The sequence below is a fragment of the Haplochromis burtoni genome, unplaced genomic scaffold, assembly GCF_018398535.1.
Source record: "Haplochromis burtoni strain Fernald_Lab_line unplaced genomic scaffold, NCSU_Asbu1 Contig_116, whole genome shotgun sequence".
NCBI lineage: Eukaryota > Metazoa > Chordata > Actinopteri > Cichliformes > Cichlidae > Haplochromis > Haplochromis burtoni.
This window is the reverse complement of record NW_024582477.1, coordinates 1,020,675-1,035,256: the sequence shown is the minus strand read 5'-3', so window position 1 is coordinate 1,035,256 and position 14,582 is coordinate 1,020,675. Positions and strand designations below refer to the sequence as shown.

Genomic DNA, 14,582 nt, shown 5'->3' with positions numbered 1-14,582 from the left:
CACACACACACACACACACACACACACACACACACACACACTCTCTTCAAGTCAAGTGTAATTGCAGAGACTGATTGGAGGGAATGCAGAGGGAATCCCCTTTTACACAGACACGCATGCACACACATACATCACAGGATCTCTTTGCATGGGGTCAAAGGTGAGGGAAAGAGGGGAGGGCACACAAAACTCTCACATTTCCTGCCAAGTCTGTGTGCGTTTGTGATTTTGGTGCACAGTAACCAAGCTGCCCACACAGATGTGCATGCAGGACAGTAGAGATGGACACGAGCTTCTGGCCTTTACTTACTACGCAACTGTAAGGGAAGTTGCGTGGCTTTGGAATTCGTGTGATTTCTAAAAAACAAAGTGCGTGTGTTTGTAAATGAAACCCATTTGGTCTGAATGTTAGTCAGTCAGGTGTACCGGTGCATGTCTGGGAATGATTATTTTGGTAAGGAGGAGGGGGGAGGCAGCACGCAGCGGGAGGTCGAAGAAAATTGGAACAGCTGTTGATTAACATGAGTGCTCTCTGTCTCTCTCTCTCTCTCTCTCTTCTTTTTTTTTTTTACTCTCCCTCAGTAGAGGAAGAAGAAGAAGATGAAGAGTTGATGGAAACGAAGCCGGGGCCAGAGTCGGAGCAACAGGATGAGGACGACAACAGGGAAGCCAAAGAAGGTAAAACGAGTTTAGCAACAAAAAAAAAAACCCATTCATTTAATGAAACCCCAAAATAAACTTCCCATTCTTTTTCTCATGTGTGTGACACCCTTCTCAGGTCAGTGGGTGGATCAGATAGGAGGGTGGGGGCAGGTTTCAGCATATCAGGACCATGGCATCTTGGGGTCAGCACTGATTAAAAACCTGTCACTTGACCCCGTTCGTCTTCAAAGTGAAGAGGAATGGAGAAGTGTGTGTATGTGTATGCATGTGCCCGTGTGTGGAAGTCCTAGAAAAAAGACCTGGTTCAAACACAAGCCATGATGGACATATTCATATTCTGAATATGCGTGACTGTAGCAAGTGTGAGTCAAACACACACAGATAGGCAGATGCACCCACGCACTCGTAAACACACAGTCATCCGTCTCCTCTCCATCCTGGCCTATTACAAGGTCTGGCCTTTGATCTCTGCCACTCGATTCACTGGGTCTTTTCTGACAACTCGTAAGAAATACAAAGAGATGGAGAGGGATCAAAGTCAAGAGGCAGGGTAAAGGTCGGTGTGTGTGTGTGTGTTTGTGTGTGTGTTAGTGTGAGGAAAATCGCGTGTGTGCTTGGGGACAGTGACTTCAAAAAGTGGACGCCGTGCTGTGCAGCCATTACGTTCAAAGGGAGGCGGGTCGCTCACAGGGCTTTGTTATTCCGTTGTTTATGAAGTTCTTGCTCTACGTTTTTTTGTGTGTTTTTTACTAGGAATGATGCATTAGGAACTGTTTGTAGTTTATTACGTCCTGCATGCAATTCTGGTTTTGATAGAGATGAAGAGAATGCTAATCTTGTCTAATGTCATAGCCACATGTTGATTCTTTTGCAAGTAGTAGTAGAAGCAGAGTACAGTGTTTGTGTGGATATAGTTGGATACACTAGCTGTTAATTCATATAGTGCGTAAGAGGGGGGAATAATTAAAGGGAAAATGGTTAAGGTGTGGGGTCACTACATGCTGCCACAACAGCTTCAGTGCACCTTGACATTGATTCTACAAGTCTTCCATTGGTTTGACAGGTGGGACTGGCCATAGCATAGACCTATAAATCAAGGGTTCAAACATAAGGCATGGGGGCCAGAGTCAGCCCCCAGTGGACAGCTTTGGAACTTGTGAAGAAAGCTGTAAATTTATGGACTTTTACCTGTATTTTAATATGTTTTACAGCTCTATCTTTACTGAAAAAGACCGTCTACATGACTTTTCATGCTACACTAAAGTGATTATAGGCAGTAAAAAAAAAACATCAAATGACAGTGAAAAACCAGCAACAAAAACTTTCTGTTTTATAATTACAGGGTTGTTTTTTACAGTCTATTAAGACATCCTAAGGATCAAATGTGTAATTAAACTTCTTTAGAATCACAGAAAGGGGAGTTTCACTGGTGCGACCCACTTAATAAAAATGGGCTGATCTGCCCTATGATGTAAAATGAGTTTGTCATCTCTGCTATAATCATTTTTGCTCACTCAGTGACGACTTCATCCTGAAAGAGACCATTCAGAGGAACTTTGTATTGATGTGCAGTAAGCCTTTCCAGAACCACTGGATGCTCTCTCTGTAGAGGTCAAGCAATCAGCCCTGTACCCCTGTCTTAGTGTACAACCATTATCCTTTCACTGTCTTTAGTCATTAATTCACTGGAGACTATTTCTCTTGTCATCTTTTTCTTATTTGCATAAGAAACAGCAGATTAACAGCCTGTCTCCATGGGCAGTTTTTCTTTTTTTTGCACTGAAAGCATCGATGACCGTAGTTTCAGAGTGCTTTCTTCACAACTTGTTTCTGCTAGGTTAAAAAAAAAAGTATTTTTATTCAAAGTTCGGTCATAACTGATTTGGATTTGATCGCAACTGATTGGATCAACCCAATAGAGCACTTTGCTCTCAGGCTGCAGGCTTACTTCTGGTTCCTAGGATGTTTAAAAGTAGAATGAGAGGGTTGGACATTTTAACATTTTGTTTTTTTGATGCTCGCCTCATGTGAGATGTTTCAAGTAAAAGTCCAGCTTTTGTCACTTCCACAATAGCTTGATTGGGCAGCTCCAAAGGTTGCCCCTTACTGGCCTATTATTTGCAGTGTTGGCATTATAACTCAAATTCCTTCTTGATTTTGCTTGGTTGTGTGAGACATGCAGTATCGTGTAGCACAGCAATGTTGCAAAAGCTGATTGATGTTCAACTGGGAGCACTGTGGGCACAGTGGGGAGGTGGGGGGGAAAGGGGGGGGGGAACTGTGCTCTAAGGATTTTTTTTGCGGTGAAGACTTTGAGCACTGTCAGTATTCAACTTCATAGGATTTGAGTAGGAAATCAGTCCTACCAGTGCCCAAAATGCTGTCTGTGAAACAAATCCTAAAATGTTTCCTCCCCCCTCTCCTAACATTTTAGGAACGCAACAAAATTGCTTTCAAACCTTGCCGTTATTTTCTATTACAACAACATTGTGTGCGAAGTGTGGCCTACAAGTCTCACATGTCTCTGTGTGTTTATATGTTTATGTTGATACTTCTTCCAACAGGCTCATTTCCAGTGCTGCGGGAGCTGACCGAGGAGGAGAGGCAACAAATCCTGCACTCCTCTGAGTTTCAGAGTTTTTTCGACTGCAGCATCCGAGTGATGGAGCGAGCTCTGGCTGAAGACAGCGACATCTTCTTCGATTACAGTGGCCGAGACCTTGACGACAAAGAGGGGTGAGCAGGAAGGAGGCAAATGGGAGCATGAGGTTGGACAGAGCATTGGGTCAGGATTTATTTACAATTCAGTTTTTATTTCCATTTTACTAAACCTCCCAGCTTTTGTTCATGCCTTTAAACAAGCCTGGTGCATGCCCACTGAGTCACTGCAGTTTCAGTGACATTGTGGCTTTTGTTCTTCCAAATACTTGTCTTCATAGTGATTTCACACTCTCAGTGGGTTTAAAAAAAGCTCCTAATAACTGACAAAAATCTCAGCTTAAAGAGCCATCCGAAGGGTTGCCTCTAAATGGTCATTTGGCAAGGACTCCAGACCATTACAGACTACAGGACCACCAAACCCTCCTCCCCCGCATCCTCTGATGTCTCCTTCCTCAACGAGCTCAACAACTTTTATGCTCGTTTTGAGCGAGGGAACCCAACAATTACAACCAAAGCAGACATGACGGCTGTGGAGCGTGTGAGCAGCTTCAAGTTCCTGGGAGTTCACATCTCCGAGGATCTCGTCTGGACGACCAACTGCTCCAAGCTGGTCAAGAAGGCTCACCAGCGCCTCTTCTTCTTGAGGACTCTGAGGAAGAACCACCTGTCCTCAGACATCCTGGTGAACTTCTATCGCTGCACCATCGAGAGCATCCTGACCAACTGTATAACAGTCTGGTACGGGAACTGCTCTGCCTCGGACCAGAAGGCTTTGCAGAGGGTCGTGAAAACTGCCCAGCGCATCACCGGAGCACCACTTCCTGCCATAAAAGACATCTACAGGAAGCGGTGTCTGAAAAGGGCTGGGAAAATCATCAAAGACCCCAGTCACCCATCACATGGACTCTCCATCCTCCTGCCCTCTGGGAGGCGCTACAGGAGCCTCTGGACTAAGACCACCAGGTACCGGAACAGCTTCTTCCCCACAGCTGTCAGACTCCTGAACTCTGCCTCCTGACATCTGACCCACGTTAACACATGGACTGAACATACACACACCCACAATGGACAACCGTACCCTCAAACACACAATAATAACATGGACTGAACCACCACTCACAACCACTAGCACTTTATATAGCCTCTGTAGGAATTATCCACATATCTCACTGATCTTAACTGCACTACTGTATAATTCTGTGTAAATAATCATTCTGTACAATACGATAATTTTTAAATCTACAACTCTTTATAAACTGCATAGTTTCTGTATAGCTGTATATCTCATATTTTTGTATAGTTTTTTTAATTTCATATTCTGTATAGTTGTTCATATTTATATTCTGTACATAGCCTGTACTCACTACAGCCTGTACATACTTGTAGTTATAGCATATTCATAACATACTTCATACCATGTACATTATAACATACCATAATAGACCCATTTCTGTAATATACTCACATATCTATATTATTGCTAATATATATTTGTAATATATCTATATCATGGCTAAAGCACTTCTGGATGGATGCAAACTGCATTTCGTTGCCTTGTACCTGTGACATGTGCAATGACAATAAAGTTGAATTCTATTCTATTCTATTCTAAATGGAGGTGTTGGTCGAAGTTGTAAGAGTCATAAGTGCAAAGCTGTTTTAGTATACTGCTCTGCTATTATAGAAGAATGCTGCTTTTACTGACTCACTTCAACTTTGACCACTGCAGCCACAGAGAAACATGAAGCCTGTGGTCAAATAGAGATTAAGTCTAAAACAGGCCATGGCTCAGTGCTCAACATCAGCCCTCCTTTTTTATTCTTTTCTCAAGGACGTGCTTTGAAAGTGTAACAACCTACATTTCACTACCTTTTTTCATTACATACAGCCTCACATAGTACTGCAGACAATACAGATATCATCCACATACTGGTGGGCATAATGCGTGGTAAGTTACGCTCCAGGTTTGTCCAGGTGATGAGTCAGCTTTAAGTTTAAAAATGACTCTTTTACATTAATTGTTGCTATGAAGTTTTGTTTTTTCCCCCCTTGATGTTATAAATCGAGCTCACACTTTACCCTTAAAGCAATGTACTTTTGTCTCTACCTAAAACCTGAAACTCACTTGCCACTTAGTGCATGTCAAGCCAAGATGACTAAACGGGAAGCTGCAGCCATCAAGGTCCGTGGGAAGTAAAACTGACAGGTTTCCATAAATGAGCCTGCGAAATTATTAACAGCTGTCTGCAGGTACCTTTTTCTACGGATTGCTCAGGTTATCTCAGCCAGTCTGCAGACATCCCACTGTGGAAGCTCCCAGTCTGGATTTAACTCCAGACATTACTGTGATGTCTCCCACTATCATGATGTGTTTTTTCATTTATTTGTTTTTCATTCATTCAAAGTTCAATGTACCCGTTTTAATAAGATATGGATCATGGTTTGTTAAATTAATCATTAACTGTCCAAACTGACCAAAGAAATCTTAATTATGATTTTTGTTAGAATTTTGTAGCCGTGCCACTCCAATAAGAGACTTCTTACAACTGGAGAGCTGCCCTTGTAGAGTTGTTATTAGATATATGGACAGAAGTATTGAGCCCCATCTCTTAATCACTGAATTCAGGCGTTTTTAGTGTCAGTGTCACACGTGTATAAAATCAAGCACCTAACCATACAGACTATTTGTTGGTTGTTCTAAAGAGCTCACTTTTTATGTAATAGGATGCCGACTCATCAGCTTGGTGACCCCGCTCCAAACTTCCAGATTAACATTAACATCAGCACAGAAATTGGGTACCGGGAGCTTCATGGCATGGGTTTGAATGGCCGAACAACCCTAAAATTATTGTGCCACTCATAGCCAGTCCAACACATCTTCATTTATGTTGGTTTCTTTTTCTCTTTAAAACTTTTGTAAACGTTATAAAATGAATGTTTGCCTCGGTTCTAATGCAACTTACACTTTTAGTAAAACAGTACACATGGTACAGTTCAAAAGGGCATTTAATCAATTAATAGTCTCAGCTTTAAAATAGTGGCTGTGCCAGCAGAAAATAAGTTGCTCCCCTTTCACCCTAGTTACTATGGTGTGTACGTTTTGGTAAAGCCCAGACTAGGAGTTACTTTGCCAGTGATCACAAATGACTTCATCAGAATGAAGTCAGTTTTTTAGTTGGCAGGTACTTATTAACTCTGGCAAGGATTTTGCTATTGGAACCAAGCTGAGTTGAAGCAACCTTTGACCTTTCTCTCCACTGTCCTCTTCCAGAGACTTGGGCAGTGGCTCCAGTCTGTCCTTCAGTAGGCTCTTCTATGACGAGCACTGGTCAAAACATCGTGTGATCACCTGCCTCGACTGGTCCCCTCAGGTTAGGCCTGAAACTTTTCCAAACAGTAAAAGATTTGCCAATAATGAACCATGTCTCTGTTGGTATTTTTTTTTTTTTCATATCGTTCTCTGGATGTTTCCCGTCTTGTAAGCCTTTCCTTTCTCTCTCAGTATCCCGAGTTGCTGGTTGCCTCCTATAACAATAATGAGGATGCTCCACACGAACCAGACGGTGTTGCTCTGGTGTGGAACATCAAGTTTAAGAAGGCCACCCCAGAGTACATCTTTCACTGTCAGGTACGTCAAACATACACTTGCCAAGTCTCACATCTATTTCCAGAACTATTGGATGCCAGTCCTGATGTCAGACGTCTGCAGGTTAAGTTTTGCCACTTCTGTCTTAAATGTCTGGATGGTTATTTCCAAGTATTCTAACCCAGAAAAGTCATGTTAAACAAAAGAGGTCCTCTTATGTCTTTCTTTTGAGTTTCTTTGTTTTGAGTTTTTTTTAATATATTTATGAATTCAACTTTATGTCCATCGAGTAATTTACAGCTTTTACTTCTTTACGCAATAATGGTTGGAATGTTGTGAGATTAAACAAAATATATATTTACACTACCACTAGAGGTTATTGTAAGCGTCAGAAAGTGGGATTTTCCAGGATGTACTCTCTGGCTTTTAATTGACAAATCATTAGCAAAAGGGCTTGATAGTCAGACCTCGTTACATTTGTTTAAAAAAAACCCAAGATGGTGGTGGTGAGAACACTCATTTCAGGGCTTCGATATGGGACTTAATGAACCTCTTGACGGTGGCACGTCCAGCTTTTGTTCTGGCCATGAGTCAGGCAAAGCATGAATGTGGGTTGCAAAGTGGCTTGCAGATGTGCAGCAGTCCTAGGAAGGATAAAGCAGTTTAGTGTACTCTGTGTGAAATTTGGCAGTTGTATGGATTTCAGCTGATGAGGGCTGAAAATGACATCAGCTGACCTGCTGTCATTGCAGTTGTACTTGACTTCATGTATTGCCTGAACTGAGACTGTGCTCTGTTTTTGTTAGAAATGAAACTAATTTATGCTTGTGATGTTAATTGCAAATGAAAATAATACATTTTAGGAAGGAGAATTGGAGATGGAAGGAGGTGGGGAGGTGGAACGATTGACTGTGGGGACCTTCACAGCTCCCACAGGGCCACGTAGAGATGTGTCAGTAGTAAAATGATGTGGCCTACCACTTCCTAATCCAGCACTGAGTGTGTTAGCCCACCCAGGCTGTGCTCTATTTTGAGGTGAAATCTTCCTTACGCACATTACAGTAAAAGCAGACATACATCTGTAATAGTATAAATGCTATAAGCGGTCACCTTTCTGTTTAAAGTGATGTCAGACATGAACGCGCACACTCTCACATTCAAGGTTTATTAAAAACTTAAAGCAAAAGAAACAAACAGGGCAACGTAGTCCTTCATACCACACACTGTGTGCAAATATTTCAACATGAAGTCTAGTTCTGTAATGGATTTTTGAAGCACTCCATTCTTTTACTGCACCATAATTTATTCTGCTGCTCAAATTCATGCGGTTGTACGGACAGATTGCAGCTATGCATCTCGTAGCTCTGCGATTCTGTAGATTTTTCCATGTGGCTCTCGGACGCTGTCTGACTTTATTAACAGCGTGCGGTTTCTGAGCATGCTGATCTGCAAGTTGTCGGCACTGAGCAGTAGATGCTTGGGAACAGGGATATTTGTGTAAACAGCAAATAAAATGCTCTGTGTATTAAAAGGAGCAATAAAACTGTAAAAGTTAAAGTGAGTACAGTGACGGGAACACACTGAATAGCACTGAAAAACTGGGAAATTTCACTTTGTATCAGAAACAGACAAACAACTACAAACAGTGTTGACTTGTCCACACGGAGCGATTTGTTTTATCTGAGCCTTTACTGGAAAGCTGTGCATTACACAACATGATGCTGATGAAGAAAAGAAAACAACTGAGAGCAAATAAAAACATTAAAGTGCCCCCACCCACCAAATTTCACCACCACACCTCGTGTCTTACATGACACGTTCAAGGAAGGGTGAACAGTGGCAGATTAAGTGGCGATAAAGTAAGAAAGAAACCATTTAACGTCAGCGTTTACTTCTCACGTCACTGTTGGATCTGGATAAAACAAAGGGGGAGAAAGTAGAAGAAAAGTCAGGGGACTGTTTGCTTTTCTCACTCGCTTTCTCTCTGCGGTGTCTTTTGCAAACAGAGTCGCTACTCTAGTTAGCTACGTGTCAGATGGCTTTTAATATGTGAGCATGCTGTGCTCTTTAACCCACCAAAACCACAGGGCTCAGCGCCTCTTCCCCTTTCTTTCGTTTTCTGGTCACCTTTCACCTGCCATCTTTAGCTAGAGTAACAGAGAGGCCACACTCTTGCAGTGCACACATGCTGTAGGTTGGGTTGGTGAACACTGCTGCTGTTGGCAGTCAGTGTTTGGCAACACTTAGCCGGTTTTTGTTTTTGCAGACAGAAGCTGCTGTCGTTTGATGAATGGATGGGTAGATGAATACTGTATATGTGTATGCCCGTGTTTGTATGTTTGCTGTACGCATGTGTAACGACCATGGTGTTTATGTGTGCGCGTGTGTGTGTGTGTGTGTGTAGGATACAAAAGAATGACAGGGCAGGCTGGTATTTGAGTGTTTGGGTTTGTGGTTGAGGCTGGATCCAGCAGGGGCTTTATTGTAAAAAGTAGTGGGTTATGGGAGGCTTCATATTTCAGATGGGGTTTCAGTGAGGTCAAGCTCATTGGCCAATTTATTAGGTACACCTGTGAACTCTAAGTGGCTCCAGCGCAGCAGCTCCGCCCTTAAGTGAACTATTAAAACAGCTTCTGTTTGTTTTTTGTTGTTGTTTGATGTCAGATTAAACTTTATTACTGAAATTGCTTTAGTTCATGTACAGTATGTCAACGCAAACACTTCTATAAACATTTTAAATGTAGTGGAATCTATTCTACCACCACACTCCTCTATGAACGTAAACATAAAGTTGAAATATATCTTTTCAGCATCCATGATCTTTTTCAACAAACACCGAAAGTGAAGCTTTGTAAAAGTGGAACTTGTGGTAATACAGAGATAGCAATGCATTTCATGGGTTATCTATTAAAGTGGCTAATCATTGTTTTTTTCATTTTAAAGGAATATGAAGTTATAAAGTGTCAAAATACAATATTTCATGCTTTTCTTTTGGGCGGAATCTCAGTTCTTTTCAGTGCCGTTTTATTAGCATCAGGACAAATTAACACTACAGACTGGTGGCAGATTTATTTAGAAATATGCATAGTATCAGCTATGTGTTGCTAGAACAACTTTAATGCACTGGTTTTGGCATTGATTGAAGTCTCCAGTGCTCTGCTTGAGGGAAGAAGCACTATTCTTCCAAATGATAATCCCTCATTTACTGTTTTGATTAAGGTATGGAAGGTTATAATTAGCGACATGTAAAATAAAAAAAATCCTAAAAAAACAGTAATATTCTGGCAGCTGGGGCGCCAAAATAATACCAGAAAATAACTTCTCATGAAAATACGGTTATTTTCAGTAATGACAATACAGTTTGTTGCCCTAATTTTACATGGGATTTTGCCTTTTTCAAGTGCTTTTAAACATTAAATTAGGAACATTTTAATGTGATTAAACAATGAAATTACCTATAAACAAGGTCAATGAATGCGGCAATATGAATAATAATACTTAAATGTACAGAAATATACAGTTAACAGTTGGTTTAAATAATAATGGATTGCATTCATATCGCGCTTTTGAGACCCTCAAAGCGTTTTACAATTCCACAATTCCCCTCTGGCCATCACCAGTAGGTGGTGAATTGTCTTGCCCAAGGACACAACGACCAAGTGTCCGAGCCAGGGCTCGAACCGGCAACCTTCTGATTACAAGGCGAACTGCCAACTCTTGAGCCACGATCGCCCTAAATAACAATAATAATAATAATTATTTGATGTAAAAAAGTTTATAAGAATCATTTTATATATTTTTCCATAGCATTACATTTGAATTTAACAGTTCAATCTTTCAAATAACGGACAAATATTTGTGAAATTATGATACATTTGTGAATGTATTTTAACAATAATACATTTAAAAAACAAGAAAATTATGTTTTATTACATTTATAGTGATTTTACGTTAATTTACATTTGATATGTAAAATCACAGTCTATGGTGTGTTAGTTACAGCAGGGCCCAAGAGCAGACATAGGCAAGGAGACGTGACATGACTTAACAAAAGGTGAGCCTTTATTATGGCTGATGACAGAAGGCAAAAACAAAAGCTAAGACGAGTGCAGGCAAGACAACTAAACTGGAAAACAGACTAAGAAAAACCTATGAAACTGTGATAAAGCTATGAAACTTCAAGAACTAATTCTATGACTGTGAGAACTGTGACGACTATGACGAGACATAACTGGGAAGGTTACACAGGCGACGCGACACAGACTGAATGAAACACAGAGACTAAATACACATAAGGGATGATCAAGGGAAGTGGCCACACATGGGAGCACAGCTGACACACATGAACCTAATGACAGGACAGGGGAAGTGAAACTAAATACAATGAACAAAGAGGACTCTTTCAAAATAAAACAGGAAACATGATGAGACAGACCAAACAACATGGGTTGACAACATGAGACATGGAACACAAAGTGTAAACAAGACTAAGATCCAGGGGAAGGGGAAATGAGGAGATCCAATAAACAGAACTCATTCTGAACAACTTAGGGGTGTAAGAGAGCTAGACGAGCTTAACCCAAACAATAAATGACAAAACACAAAGACTCAAGTTCTAACTGATAACGCAAAAACAACTTAACATTTCCCCATACTAAACAGAAATACACAATATATAATGAACTCAAAATGCTGAGTCACAGACCCAGCCATGACAGTCCAGTCCTGATTCGTTGTTGGTCTCTGTTCTTGATGTGCTGGTGTTGTGAAGGATACTTCCCAGTTTGATTCTGGGAGGAGTCTTAGTGTCACATTGGGCAATGCACTCAGGGAACCATGCACAAATATTTTTGGCAGTGTGCAGCAATACTGTAATATTGCATTCTAATGAAACACTTGTATGTGTAATAAACAGATGTCACAGGAATGTCAAGGATTTGTTTTCATTTTCTGTTTCTTCTTGCTTTGCTGCTGCGTGACCGCTTTTTTTAACTCTTATATCACAGCTATTCACAGCTTCCTTGGTTCTTAAGTACACCTTTCTGTTTTGAATGTACTTATCTAGTGCCGCTTACTGTTTTTCCAAGTACTTTTTCCAATAAAGAATAATTTAACTGTGGTACTAACTAGCTGTGCTATTGAAAATATGTCAAAACTGTTTCACATTTATGCTGTGAGACATTTTTGGAAACTGTTTCGCTTTTTCATGATTTTTAACATGAAACTGAATTTTTTCTGATGTTTTAAAACCCTGTTTACAGAAAGAGACTGTGGAAATTAGGAAATGAAACAAAGGAATAAATATTAACTCTTGTTTTTATAATTGTCAAAACCCAAAGTCACAGTGAAAAACAAAGTCTGACATTTTACACGGTGTCCCAGTTCTTTGGAAGTGTGGTTTTTGTAGTTTGTTCTGGTTTGTGTTTTTCAGCACACAATATAAATGCAGGGTTTTTTTGTTATCAAACTCTGCTTTAGTCAAAAAAGTGAATAAACTGTATATGAAACGAAACGGCGTAGTGGGGATCGGTTAACGTAGCTTCATGACCTCACTTTAGGAGCCACTGATCTATGTAGCTCCTCAGTAAAGGGTCCGCCTCTGCTGGGGATTCTGGTACCAGTGTGCTCTCCCCTCACGACGCCTGTCCCAGCAGTTGGACCCTTCATCACCCCTTCCCAGTTGGGTCCAATCTTGTAACTTTACACCAGCCTCTCAAGTGGGCAAAGTCATACCACATTAAAGAGACCGTTTGACTTAAAGCCTCCGCTGAACCCCCCCAAACCACAAGACTCCCTGTAACAACCCCTGCCGCTACTGTCATATCCCATTGCACTCAGTCATATTTTTATTAATATCTCGCTGCCTAGCGTTCGTTCTTGAGTCTCTGGCACTTCCAGAAAGGTTGGGTAAGAGAAGTGGGGGAGGCAAAGAGGAGAGAAGGAGGTAGGGCAAGGGTAGAGGGAGTAGGAATGAGAGGAATATGTGACAGCATTATTCATTGTCTTTGAGTGAGTTTGAACCCATGTGCAGCTATACTGGTGGACAAAATTGCTCAGAAGGCTTGACAATGTGCCAGTATTTGATATCGACCGACCAACAGTGTCTATGTGGAGAGTTTAAAAAGTTTTCCCATTGTGATTAGATGTCAGTAGATGGAATTTCATCTCTCAGAAAGTAAGCGTTGAATTTTATGGAAAATTTGTTTATCCTGTACCACTTTAACGGTATCGATCAGAACTTAATCCTTTCAGCCGTTCTCATAAATACCTTAAAAAAACCTGAGATGTCAACATCAATAAACATTACACCAGCATTGGCCAAGTGAATATAGGAGCCTAGCAAACAAACAAGATATGGAAAATAAAGGAAAACCAGCTCTAGCAGGCAAAGAAAGGCCTGTTTGTGTTCCCAGAGCCGCCTCCTCATGCTTTCGCTCAATTCTTTGCCTGATGAAATGGAGACTCTGGCTTGGTATTCCTCTCTCCCTGCCAGAAACCACAGAGTGACAAAATCTGTGGGGTGTCATAAACGAGTGAAGCCAGGGGGAGAAAGGGAGGAGAAAGGTGGTTGCGAAGCCGGGATGCAACCAAAGACAGTCGGATCCATCTGGTCCTGATAAGGCAGAGTGGAAAACAGATGAGTGCGGTGAGGCAGATGGTGGGTTTGGGGGGGGAGTGGGATGAGGCTAGAGAGTGGATCTGTTTAGGAGGATATACTGCCTAGCGTGCCATATCAGGCCCCCTCCCCGTTTCTCCTCAACCTAGCGCTCTCACTTCATTCCTGCCTGCCCGAGTGGACTTGAGCAACAGTTCGTTGCCTGAGGAAAGAACAAAAGAGAGGCGGAGGCAACAAAAGAAAGACTGTTTGCCCCTCTGTAGCTTTCTTTCTTCTTATGTCATTCCTTTACACATCTCTAATCCCTTGCTGGGTGCCATCTTTCATCACGGTGTACCCTGTGTGTATTATCCTATACAGAACACTTCCTATTGATACAATAAAGGCTGCCAGAAACACTTAGCCTTGGGAGCCTGTGTGTGATATGGTAGATGATACATGTGTGCAGAACCTGCCTGAAGAAAGAAATGGAACCTGCTGTTCTTACTGCCACAGTATCTCCCTGTAAAACTTCCCCACTTTATCTCAAGCATAATATAATGTACCAAAGTGACTCTTGCTGCTGTCTTTTCTTCCGGGAGACATAACTCCCTAAATCCTGTCCATCTGGATTAGCAGGAGATGACGCAGAAGGTGTCTGACCTGCTCTGCATGTGAGATGAAAACCACCCAAAGAGCCACTCTGCATTTGGAAATGAAATGTCAGGCTTTGAAGCAACAGCAGTGATATGGAGATGCAGTCCCACTGCATCTCTTTATCTATCTCTCGATCTATCTAGATAGCTAGATAAATAGAGCTAAAAGGCCCAGCCACCCAGTGTATGTAGGCAAGGTGACCTGCTGAAGTTCAAACCAAGCATTGGAATGGGGAAAACTCCAATTTATGTGACTCTCGTGGTTGTTGATGGCAGATGGGCTGGTCTGAGTGTTTCAGAAATTCCTGAACTGCTGGGAGTTTCTCTCACAACCATCTCTAAAGTTTATAGAGATTGATTCGAAAAACTAAATATCGAGTGAGAGGCAGTTCTGTGGATGAGAATGCCTTGATGATGCTAG

The 14,582-nt window shown here is 41.5% G+C and overlaps 1 protein-coding gene across 10 annotated transcripts in view; it reads left to right on the top strand.

Moving 5' to 3' along the window:
* The window catches only part of LOC102293088 (cytoplasmic dynein 1 intermediate chain 1), a 64,311-nt gene that overhangs the window by 24,380 nt on the left and 25,349 nt on the right, over nt 1–14,582 (top strand). For all 10 annotated transcript variants that reach the window (XM_042223638.1, XM_042223637.1, XM_042223636.1 and 7 more), the window contains 4 exons: nt 583–678; nt 3,228–3,399; nt 6,596–6,695; nt 6,827–6,952. In XM_042223638.1, coding sequence (XP_042079572.1) covers nt 583–678; nt 3,228–3,399; nt 6,596–6,695; nt 6,827–6,952 — 494 coding nt within the window. The remainder of the gene's footprint in view (nt 1–582; nt 679–3,227; nt 3,400–6,595; nt 6,696–6,826; nt 6,953–14,582) is intronic.